We start from the raw sequence: 12,348 nt of genomic DNA on the forward strand, positions 1-12,348 counted from the left end.
AACTTCTGTTGGTGGAAGAGACAGGCTTTTGAGTTTACACCGAGATCTGGAATCTCAGACAGTTAGCAGTGACCAAATATATTCTTTAACACCGCCCATGGCCAGGAATTTGTAACCTTCTCTCTCAAGTAAGGGTGGTGTGACTGGGGACACTGTCCTCTCAGGAGTGCCTTCTGTTGGTCAGGTGCAAACTTGACCACACTCTCTCTCTCTCTCTTCCAGTGCCATCTTTGGGCTTGCTGTGAACCGCATCAGGTGGGTCTTCAGTGGCCAGCCCTCTGGCCAACACAGTCTCTATGCATGAACAAACAAACCCCTTTCGGGGTAATAAAAGTCCAACTGGACCCATCACGGTGCCCTGGTTGCTATCGGCAGCCCTGTCTCTGGGCTCAGTTCTTTGCCCCTTCTGGGCTAGTTTTAAGTCCGTATCCGCCTGGTGTAGTGCACTGCCTCCAGGGCTTTCTCCCAGGGGGCTCTTTAAGTCCTGCCCTTCACTTGGGCCTCTAAACAAGCCTTATCCCCTTCTTGGGTCTTAGGCAACCTAGGCCCACCCACTACTCTGGGTCCCAACCCAGGGACCATACAAATAGCAGCCATGTGCTGCTTCACTTAACTCCATCGCTGCTGCTCTTTGCTGGGCCACTTCCCATATAGCTCCTTCCTCTTCACCCTTACCTCAGGGTTCTCTGTCGAGACCCTGCTTGAGCAGGGTCTCTCTCAGGCCAACTCGCCTGGAGAGTTTCACAGCCTTCCAGTCCTTCCTTCTTCACCCTTCTGGTCCCAGCCAGCAAACTGAATGTCTCAAGCCCTGCCGCTCCTTTTAATTGAGCTTGCTGAGCTCAGATTGGCTGCTTCCCTGAAGCCTTTCTAGGCAGGCCTGGAGAACCCACATTCCCTGCTCCTTTTCCTGGGGCAGGGTGTGGTAGAACCCTGAGGCCTCCAGCAGGGGCATCAAAGGGCCTGGTACAGCTCATCACAGGTGGTTTTTTTTGGCATTTGATCAACTCTAGCCAGGACTACTGAAGGGCATTCTGTCCGGGGTTATCTTTGAAAGACACCCAAAAGTTTCAGTAAAAGGCAACAGCTTGCTTTACTCCGGATTTTGCTTCTGAGTGCCATGCAAGATGTTGGTGTCAAACTCAGTATAAAGCCCTGTGTGACCTACGTTCTGGATATCTAAAGAGGCCACCTCTTTCCCTGTGTATCCTGATGCTAGTTGTGCTCAGCTGCAGTATTTTGTTAGTGGTTTGTATATTTGAACTCTAGTGGACTGGGGCACTTTTTTTTTTTTTTTTTTTTTTTTTTTACAGTGGAGATTCCTTGTTTTTGGAGTTTGCTTCCCATGTCAGTTTCCCTCACAGGAGTCTGAAAAATCCACCAAGAGAGAAATTTGAACTAAAAAGTCAGACCCCAGCTACCTGATTCTTTAGCCACACTTATTTGCCAGTGGTGCATGACTGCCGCAATGCTGACATTAATTTCGGCTGGTAACAGAGAAAGCTTGCTTCCCTGGGCTCAGTAGAAATGCGTATTTTCTCTAGCTACATTTTATAGCTTGTAAAGTCTCTGATCTTAAATAGTCAGCTTTATTGCCTCTCTCTATCAATAACATCCCAGGACTGTCAACTGTCTATTTCACTCGGAAGCCTAGAATGTCTCCTGAGTCAGTGGGAAGCAATGGAAACAGCTACAAGCATGGTGGAGAGCTCTTTTTGTTCAGAACATCACCAGGTTCAATCACCATTGAGATCTGTGGTCTGTTACTAAGCAATTTTAACATTTTCAGCCATTTTGACTTCACGAATGACACGGTGAGACAGCAAGACATGTATCTGTGCAATGCCAAGAGTCCAAACCACTGTAATCTCAGAGGTAACTGAGCCCATCACCACTTTTACTCTACAGCTAATTTACATGCAACAGTTTCATTGGTTGCATACAGGAGACTGCATAGATGTGGATTATGTGGCCCAGCTGCCACACCTTTGTGACAAGATAGGCATTCAGCTAGTAATACAACAATAAAGCAGCCAAAGTAAGAGATACTGTCGCTGGCAAACGTTCTGAGCAATTTTCAGCTTGGGCAAGACAAAGTATATAAGATCTATCTACATATGATCATATATAGAGATAGATAGAGACACCATAGACATGTCACAGTATCTGAATAAGTAGTGGGCTTATTGGGCCCTTTTCCATACATAACTCGTCCTGAGAAAGATATAGGGATAGCACAACACTCCTCTCTCTCTCTCTCTCTCACACACACCTTCCTTTTCCATTCTTTCTGACATCTTTGGTTTTGTCAAAAGAATGATGTATTTCAAAATGCGGAAGACCACAGAATATTTCCTGAATCCAACAGATTTAGTTGCCACAGCTAATCCCCGTGCCTAGGAAGCAGCCATGCCTATTGTAACTGTAATGCAGTAGACATGGGAATGACCCGCAGCCTGATTCTCTTATGGCAGAATATGTGAACTCCCATTGGTTTTAATGGGAACTTATTCACATCCTGCAGTGGGAGAACCGAGTGTCAGTGGTTTCTAGCTCACCACGATAATAAAACTTGGGCAGGACACATTGGAGACAAGTCTGGGGTTACAGCGGATTGTAGAAGTGAGGTGAAAGCCTTAAGCGGACCATTAGTACTTCTTTTCCCCACCCAATTCATGGGATGGAATTCGCCTTGCCCTGATGAAAAGGTCTTATAGCATTTAATAGTGAAGGAAATGGTTCCCAAATAATATTTTAGCCATCCAACAGGATTAGTTCTATCCCAGCCATGGAACCCTATATGCTGGTTCAAAACACCTATGGAAAGGATCTCATTTGCCATTGAATTCCATAGTATTTTAGAGTAATTGCTATAGAACAAGCAATGCCCCTCTGCTATGTACATTGGCCAAACTGGACAGTCACTACGCAAGAGGATAAATGGACACAAGTCAGATATCCGGAATGGCAATATACAAAAACCTGTAGGAGAACATTTCAACCTCCCTGGCCACACAATAGCAGATGTAAAGGTAGCCATCTTACAGCAAAAAAACTTCAGGACCAGATTCCAAAGAGAAACTGCTGAGCTCCAGTTCATTTGCAAATTTGACACCATCAGATCAGGATTAAACAAAGACAGTGAATGGCTATCCAACTACAGAAGCAGTTTCTCCTCCCTTGGTGTTCACACCTCAACTGCTAGCAGAGCACCTCACCCTCCCTGATTGAACTAACCTCGTTATCTCCATACTGATTTATACCTGCCTCTGGAGATTTCCATTACTTGCATCTGAAGAAGTGAGGTTCTTACCCACAAAAGCTTATGCTCCCAATACTTCTGTTAGTCTCAAAGGTGCCACAGGACCCTCTGTTGCTTTTTACAGATTCAGACTAACACGGCTACCCCTCTGATGCTATAGAACTCTAACTTTAATTAGAGAGTTTCTTATGGGTGGTACACACTACACACTATCTATTTAAACTACTTTCTCTGTTTTTATATACAGTAAATAAATGTATTATAATCATGCTCTTTTTAATGCAGTGTATAGCTTCCTAAGTTCAGCACTTGTGGGGGGAGGGGAATTCATTCTGACTAGAGAGAAGACCCGGCAAGAGCCAGTCATCGCTATCTTTTGGTCTCTGTGCAGCCAACTAGCATCGCTGGAGCTTTTGTGACAGCCCTTTGTGCAGCTGTGGCACAACACAGACGATGATGCACATTGTCGAGGAATGCCTGCTGACTAGGTTCAGCAGTGGCCTAGAAGAACTGAAGATGCCATCGTTGGCTAGACGATGATGCACACGCTAAATAAATAAATGTCACAATGCCGAGCAGATGGCAATCCCTGAACACTGCATGCTGTCATTTGTACTAGTTTTTACTCAAGCTCTGATCTACTAATCTGGACCGACAGAATTAATTGCTCCAAAACCTCTCAGTCATGCCAAACAGAATTGGGGGTGCTTTCTGGACTTCAACAGACTTCTTTTGAAAGCCAGCATTTTCATTGGGTGGGAAAAAATGAAAAATAAGAAACAGGCCGACACTACTATTGAGGATCACAGCTCATTAAATTACATCCAGTGGGACCAAGATGCTTCACTGTAGTGCCTTGACCTCCTTTGTTACACAGCAGTGCAACATCACAGCTTTGTTACATATCACCACAATTTATTTACCAAAGATGAGCTGGGATACTTTGAATGGCCAGTAAACTAGGACATGTCAGCAGCAGAGTCAACACTGGCACTGTACTACAAAAATCACAACAAACGGCAACTTTATGCCTAAACCTAAATGTCCAGCTTAAACTGCCCTTGCTACAGTTTAAGCCCAGTCTTCTTGTCCTATCCTCAGAGGTTAATGAGTACAATTTACCTCCCTCCTCTTTGTAACAACCTTTTATGTACTTGAAAACTGTTATCATGCCCCCACTCAATCTTCACTTCTCAAGACTAAACAAACCCAGTTTTTTCAATCTTCCCTCACAGGTCATGTTTTCTAGACCTTTAGTCATTTTTGCTGCTCTTCTCTGGACTGTCTCCAATTTGTCCACATCTTTCCTGAAATGTGGCACCCAGAACTGGACACAATACTCCAGTTGAGGCCTAATCAGTGTGGTATAGAACAGAAGAATTACTTTGTGTCTTGCTTTCAACACTCCTGCTACTACATCCCAGAATGAGATTTGCTTTTTTTGCAACAGTATTACACTGTTGACTCATATTTAGCTTGTGATCCACTATGACCCTCAGATCCCTTTCTACAGTACTCCTTCCTAGGCAGTCATTTCCTATTTTGTATGTGTGCAACTGATTGTTCCTTCCTAAGTGGAGTACTTTGCATTTGTCCTTATTGAATTTATCCTATTTACTTCAGACCATTTCTCCAGTTTGTCCATGAGTGCAGGGGACTGGACTAGACCTCTTGAGGTCGCTTCCAGTCCTACAATTCTCTGATTTATAACCTCCTCTAGAAGAATAAAATGAAATCAAGGTTTCTTGATGGATTGATGGATGGAGGATTGATGGATGGAGGTCACATAAATATATTTTCAAGAAAGAAATGTTGCATCCTGGAATCCCAGCAGAGTGACAGCTCAGAAACCTTGATCTGTCCTTAACATACTAGAGTAGAAGAGATTTAGGAGTGATTACATAATTCTCAGCTAGATGGATCGTGAAATATCATTTTGGTTACTAGAATCAGAAGGGTAGCTGTGTTAGTCTGTATCCACAAAAACAACGAGGAGTCCGGTGGCACCTTAAAGACTAACAGATTTATTTGGGCATAAGCTTTCGTGGGTAAAAAATAAAGAAGTGGTTTTTTTACCCATGAAAGCTTATGCCCAATAAATCTGTTAGTCTTTAAGGTGCCACCGGACTCCTCATTATTTTGGTTACTGTTTTCAAATCATGTGAAATGTCATATCCTGTTATGTCTGGTGATTAACCAACCCTTTATAAATGGAACAGTCATGTAAACGTGACTATTTCTCCACTCTGCTCCTACTGAAACAAAAATACTGAATAAAAATAAACAAGTTGTAAGGATGATACAAAAAGATCATGGGGATCTGAAATGGATGTAGATTCTTCCGCCTTTGGGTCACTAGTACAAAGCCAGTCTGAGTTAGTAGTGGCCTCAAATTGTTAACGATCTAATAACTGTTTGGTTACTTGATGATTTGGCAGGTCTTGGACTTGCTTCTGTTGGACAGGTTTACACATGATAACTGCCAGTGAGGCCACCTGGCCCTTGTTAGTGATTTTGGCATGGAGACCAAGCGGGCTGAATGGGTTTTTACACTGCATTTCTTCTCACCCTTCCAGGTCAAGGTTGAGAGCTCAACCAGCCAAGGCCCAACTGCAGAAGGCACCATGTGACAAAAATCCTAAATGCAGGACACAAAAGTATTTATGCAGAAGATTTAAAAGTACCGCTGGATTCGTCCCTTTGTGGTACATAGCTCTGTCTGTAAGTGCAGTTCCGCAGTTGTTTATTCCCAAGGCAGAGAGAGCACCGAATTTGGGTGGAATGTTAATAAATGCAGGACTGACCTTCATAATGGCGCAGGCCAGTTGGTAGGTTTGGGACTGAGGCATGTTTAATATAGAGAAATCTTGCCTGTGCTGTAGACAAACAGGACGTCACTCTCTGCATTGCCAAACCGGCAACATCCATGAGCAGTGCACTGGCATAAAAAAAGAAAAGATCTTCTACGTTGCCAAGCTCCAGCTCAAGGATATTTTAAGAATGTCATTACAAACCACTCAAAAATAGGGGCTTCTAATAGAAAACCTTCTGACAAGAACCTCTATTGAAAGCCGGGCTGCTACAATTATATCAGAAGAAAATGATAAATCAGCCGCCAGTTGGTGCACAATAAACATCATAAAATCACTCTGCCTTCATAGCGCGAGCACCCCATGATTATTGTACTGGGAAAACTTTTGGTTGAATGTAACTGCTGCTCTGGAGATGACCTGAATGAACTAGTTTGGCCATCAGACTGAGTGAGTGACTGTGTGGCTGATGCAGCCGGGTATCCGTGTCTTAGGCTGGTCAGAAATCCATGGAGAGAGCAAGAATTTTCTTGCCTGTGTTATCTCCATAAAATTCTGGCATGTTGTTTTGCTATCATCACTAGCCTTTGATGATTTACTAAGTGCATCTCTGAGTCACTACAGAACCAATTCCTCAGCACTATTAAGGCTGCTGCAGCTGGTCTTATATATTATAGGACATCAAAAACAAGGTCTTTGGGACGACATTTAGACATATAAAATCCGATGTAGCGTTTTTACAAGGATAACTGACCAGGACACTGAAGTAAGCACAACAGTGTAATGGGGTTTAGCACACACATGTATTTGTGCATGAAGTCCTTACTTGCTCAGATATACAAAGCTTTTTCTGTAGAGTGTTTGCAGGTGCAAATGTGGACTTTACTATAGAAGAATGTATGTGAAAAATTTGCAAAATAGCTGTCGGGATCAGGATCGAGTTTTGTTAGCACCCCTCTCCATAGGAGCTGCCATTTAACGGATACGTCATTGGATAAGGATTGGCACTGGGAGGAACTGTCCAAAATTGGGCTATTTAAGCAGCAAAAATGTGGTTAATGGATTATTATTAAAAACAAAACTTGCCAAACAAATTTGAAAGTCTGTCTCTTTCATGCATTCAAGTGGGAACCTTATTTCCGGTGCGTTGATGTCAATAATCAGACTAAATAGTTTAATAGTTAATTATAACTTGGTCAAGTCCTGAAGATTTTACTCAGGCAAAATTCCCATTGATTTCATTGGGAGTTTTGCATGAGGAAGGACTGAGGGCTTGATTGGGATAGTTAGGCGCAATCCTGCATTGAAGATGATGTACAGCTGTACTGCCCCAGAGGGAACACCAAGAGCTATCAGTCTCCTGAATGCCTCGGGCTGCATAGTCACTGCTACTGCTACTCTTGATTCACCTACTGCACCACCAGCCAACTACACCGACAGATGCCTAGGGTGGTAGGACCATGGTCCCTCCCATTTCCACCCCTTATAGAAGCATAAATAGAGCCACCCCCACCCTTGGGTGAATGAAGGGCCTGGAATTGTTCCTGAACTTTACATGGGCTACACGAGAGGGGAGGTTCCTTCTACCCTCTCCCCCTTTCCACCACACACGTGCATGAGGCCAACCAGAATCTGACCCTGAGTTTTGACTTCAGGACCTGTCTCTCTCTCTCTTTTTTTAATTTTGGATTAAAAATACAAGGCCCTTAGACAGAAATCACAATTCCCATTAGCTTCAATGGGTATCTAAGGGCACAGATTTCTATTTTGTAATTAGCCTTAGTGTGGTGATCCTCTCATCTTGTATATTATGTGAGGTTTTCCTCCACGCACACACAAATCCTGGAAGCCTGACGTATGGTTTACACACTAGGCCTCCAGCAGCCCCAGTCCACTAAAGAGCTTTTGAGCCCCTTCAATAGTACCCATTGCTGGGCTGTACGATCAGCATGACTGCAAGCAGCAAGAGGCTGGTGAATCGAGCAACCCTATGGAACAAATGAAGAAAGGAGAAGAGCACTTTACCGTCTTCCGAGTTCACAATACTGAACAGAGCGGGACACTTGACAAAGACGATTTCGCCCACACTCGCCGACTTCCAGCATGTAATATTATCCCACATCGCAGGGCATCCTATAGAAGAGAGAGAGAGAAATAAGGGAAGAGTTGCAATCAAATCCAATCCCCTTTCAATTCCCTGTAGTGCTTTATCGTTACCTCCATCTCACAGCCATAAACATACTGTCCATTACTTTAAAGGACGTAACACTTTCATATAGGCTTAAAATAGGTGGGGTTACTTTGTACTGACTGCCACAGTATTAAACAGGAGGCATTACTATGGTACCGGAACAGCGATAATGGGGCCATACTCTCTGCGGACAGAAATTGAAGCCAATTAAGCTGTGCCAATCAAGCAGCACCGATTTATTCCAACGGAGAGTCTGGCCCCCAGGTATGGCATTCTGCTCTAATGTAGCTATCAGTGAACACAATGGGCCAAATCCAGAGGCCTTTCATCAGTTTTCCCCTCAGGCAAATAAAACCTGAGAGGTCCTGAAGACCAGAAACACGCCAAGAGATCAGCACCTCTCAGGATTGGGTTCAGTCACTCCAGCCGGAGTTTGACTAAGGACTACATGAAAAATGAGGGTGGGGTCTGGGAGTGGGAGTGTAGGGCCCAGATCCCCAAAAGTATTTAGGCACCTACCTCCCACTGATTTCAATGGACAATAGGAGTCTAAATACTTTTTGATGGTCTAGTCCCAAGAGCCTTTTCTCCTTCACCTTGTGCTCCCTGCGTAAGGGCAAGGCACTGATTAGGCGTGGGATAGTCCCCAGCTACCACAGGGGCAGCTAGGGTTACCACCTTTGAAATGCAAAAAAACCCAGCATCTCCTCCCCCCCCAAGATAAGCCCGCTGCAACCCCAACCCCCAACCACAGGGCAACTTCACAACCCGCCCCTCCACCCCCTCAACAGCCACTTATAGTATCTAGAGAGAGAACATGTAGCGATAAGATTGAGAACATCGCCCGTCTCCTCACTCGCATGACTCAAACCCTCTCACACACACACGGGCGGTGCACTTGCATGTTGGTGGGCAGACAGCTGCTGTCATTTTAATAGTGTTGATCTGTTATTGCTTAAACTGCAGAAGTGGGAACACGGCAGCATCTTTAGCCGGACACAGAAATAATGCAAATCTTTAGACCCAGGCAAAAAAAAAAAACCCACAGCGGATTAAATTATTTTTCTGGCAACTGGCAAATCCATAAAAAAAAAAAACAGACAGGCCAGTCAAATACTGGCCAGGTGGTCTCCCTGGGAGCAACCCGTACTCCCCCTCCCCCACCTCCCATGTAGGTAGTATTAGATTCATAAATATTAAGGCCAGAAGGGACCATTATGGTCATCTAGTCCAACCTCCTGCATAGCAATAGCCAGAAAACCTCACCCTATATTTCCCCTACATCCAGCACATTATTTCTGGTTAAGGTAGATATCCTTTAGTGATGGAGAATAGACCCATCTCCAGGTAAAGTGTTGTAATGTTAAAAAACTTGCACCTTATTTCCAATCTGAATTGCTCTAGCTTCAACCTCCAGCCATTCAATGGATCTTATTATACCTTCATCTGCTGGATTAAAGATCAGATCACGATCAGAAATCTCCGTGTGTAGGTATTTAGATTTTTAACGGCATTTAGCTATTGCTTTGCTCAGCATTGCAAGGCATAAGGGATTTAGATGGCCAAAGCCCAATTTGAAAAGTGATTTAGGCAAGTAGGGCCAGGGCTTTAAAGGTATTTAGGTGCATAATTCCCACTGATTTCAATAGGAGTTAGATTCCTAACACCCAGATCCTCAAAGGTATTTAGGAGAATAAGTCCCATTGACTTTCAATAAGAAAAAGCTCCTAAGTCACTTATAAAAATGGGACTCACCATCTAATCATGTAGGCCTTGCTACACGGAATGCAGCAACGCCTAAATACCTTTAAAAATCTGGGCCTTATAGGCTGTGATCAAGTCACCATTTAACCTTCTCTCAGATGAACGACATTGATTGAGCTTCGGAAGTCAATCAATCACTGCAAGGCATGTGTTCCAGATCTCGATTCAATCTTTAGCTCTTTTCTGAACGCATTTCCAGTTTGTCAACATCCTTTTTAAAGTGTTGACATCAGAACAAGACACAGGATTCTAGCAACGGTCTCCCTAATGCTGTATACAGTGGTAACATCACCTCCAGACTTCTACTCCACATTCTCCTGCTTTTAAGTTGGTGGTGCTCCAGCCATAACCCCCATCCTCAGGCAGTCCTTAACCAGTGAGCCAGAGCCAGAGCCAGCCACTGTAGTTTAAAGCATCCTTGAGGTTGCTCTAAACTATGCAAGGGATTGGGCAGGCAGAAAACTGGCTACAGAACTGGGATACCATAACCTACTACTTCTGCCCACCATCTTCAGCTGTGCTTAGCAGAGAGAAGGTTGGATCCTCAGTTTATGTAATTCATCTTAACTCCACTGATTTCAATCCATCTGTCCCATAGCATGCAGATGACAATCTGGGCCAGCATCTTTTTTTTCTTATTCAAGTAAAACAAACTTTGCTTGCTTGTTTGTTTAGGATTATGGGCAGCAACATAAACCCCTAAGAAAATAGAAAAAAAGGCTCATTCTTATTAGCTGCTGGAGATAAGGTAAAACAGCTCAGCTCCTGTTCCTTTCTGAGCACTGCTGTCAGAAACATGCCAAGTTCTGAACATTTTCCAAGGAGCATCTCACTGGCAAGGAAATTCTTTAGCATGACCTCCAGTGAAATTCTTTAAATTTTAAGTCCCCAACTTTCAGGGTTATAAACCTGGAAGGTTTGCCAGTTTGCAGAAGAGTTCAGAGAAATCCCTCAAATTCCCCATTAATATTCACAAAATGATTTTGCAAGAGGCCCTCAAATTGGAATCGTGTTCTGCCTCTGTATGAAAAGAAAGGGACAGAAAATCTAACGCTCTCTGCGACTGCAGGATTGCTTTCTGATTCTTTGCATTTGATGTTGAATCTGAGTACATAATCTTATCAAATTTTAAAGGGAGCTCTGTACTTATCTGAATGGCTCTGCTGCTAAATTCCCTCTCACACTGAGTGAAAGAAAGACCTTCAGTGAAAGGAGACAATTCTTTAGAATGCCATTGTTGCCGTTTGGGTACAGATACAATACAGGGCAGATCATTGGCTGGAGTAAATAAACAAAGCTCTATTGACCTCAAATGCTATGCTAATTTATATCAGCTGAGAAAATATGTTCACAGGACTGGACTTGCTCAGTGGGTTTTTCCACTGACTTCAATGGTAGTGAGATCAGGCCTTATGCTTTCTTACTGAATAAAGGGCAGATCCTAAAACATAATGGCTGACTTGGGTTAGTAAAGATTGCTTTCATGAGTGTCTGGGTCAGATGTTTGAACAGTGTGGGTCACACTGATTCATAGATTATAAGGCCAGTCTGACCTCCTGCTTAGCACAGGCCATTGGACTTTCCTGAATGAACTGCTGTTTGAACTAGAGCAGATCTTTTAGAAAAACACCCGGTCTTGATTTTAAAATTGCCAGTGATGGAGAATCCACCTCAACCCTTAGTATGTTGTTCCAACGGTTAATCAACCTCAATTGTGTGTGGAGTATTTCCAGCCTGAATTAGTCTAGCTTCAACTTCCAGCCATTGGATCGTCTTAGACCTTTGTTTGCTAGATCAAAGAGCCCATTAACAAATTTTAAACTTATCAACTGTGATCAAGTCACCCCTTAACCTTCCCTTTGTTAAGCTAAATAGATCAAACTGCTTGAGTCTGTCACGATACGGCATGTTATCCAATCCTTTAAATCATTCTTGTGGCCCTTCTCTGAACCCTCTCCAATTTATCAACGTCCTTCTTGACTTGTGGGCATTAGAACTAGACAGTATTCCAGAAGTGGTCACACCACTGGCAGTAGCAGAGAAAAATATCATCATCTTACTCCTACTCAGCATTCCCCTGCTCAGGGCCGGGTCTAACTTTTTTGCTGCCCCAAGCAGCAAAAAAAAGCACCGCCCCCTGAGTGCCACGCCGCCGGAACCCCCCGCCGAGCGCTGCGCCCCCAGAACCTCCCCCCTGCCGAATGCCGCGCCCCTGGAACCCCCCCGCCGAGCGCCGCGCCCCCGGAACCTCCCCCGCCGAGCGCCGCGCCCCGTGCCGCCCCCCCCCACATTGAGCACCGCGCCGCGCTGCCAGAGCGCCCCCC

General features: G+C 44.2%; 1 protein-coding gene across 7 annotated transcripts in view; it reads right to left on the bottom strand.

Moving 5' to 3' along the window:
* Window positions 1-12,348, bottom strand: part of ADCYAP1R1 (ADCYAP receptor type I) — a 179,722-nt gene that overhangs the window by 65,582 nt on the left and 101,792 nt on the right. For all 7 annotated transcript variants that reach the window (XM_034759880.1, XM_034759877.1, XM_034759876.1 and 4 more), the window contains exon 4: window positions 8,095-8,202. In XM_034759880.1, the coding sequence (XP_034615771.1) occupies window positions 8,095-8,202 (108 nt within the window). The remainder of the gene's footprint in view (window positions 1-8,094; window positions 8,203-12,348) is intronic.

The sequence above is a fragment of the Trachemys scripta genome, chromosome 2 (assembly GCF_013100865.1).
Source record: "Trachemys scripta elegans isolate TJP31775 chromosome 2, CAS_Tse_1.0, whole genome shotgun sequence".
NCBI classification, from domain to species: domain Eukaryota; kingdom Metazoa; phylum Chordata; order Testudines; family Emydidae; genus Trachemys; species Trachemys scripta.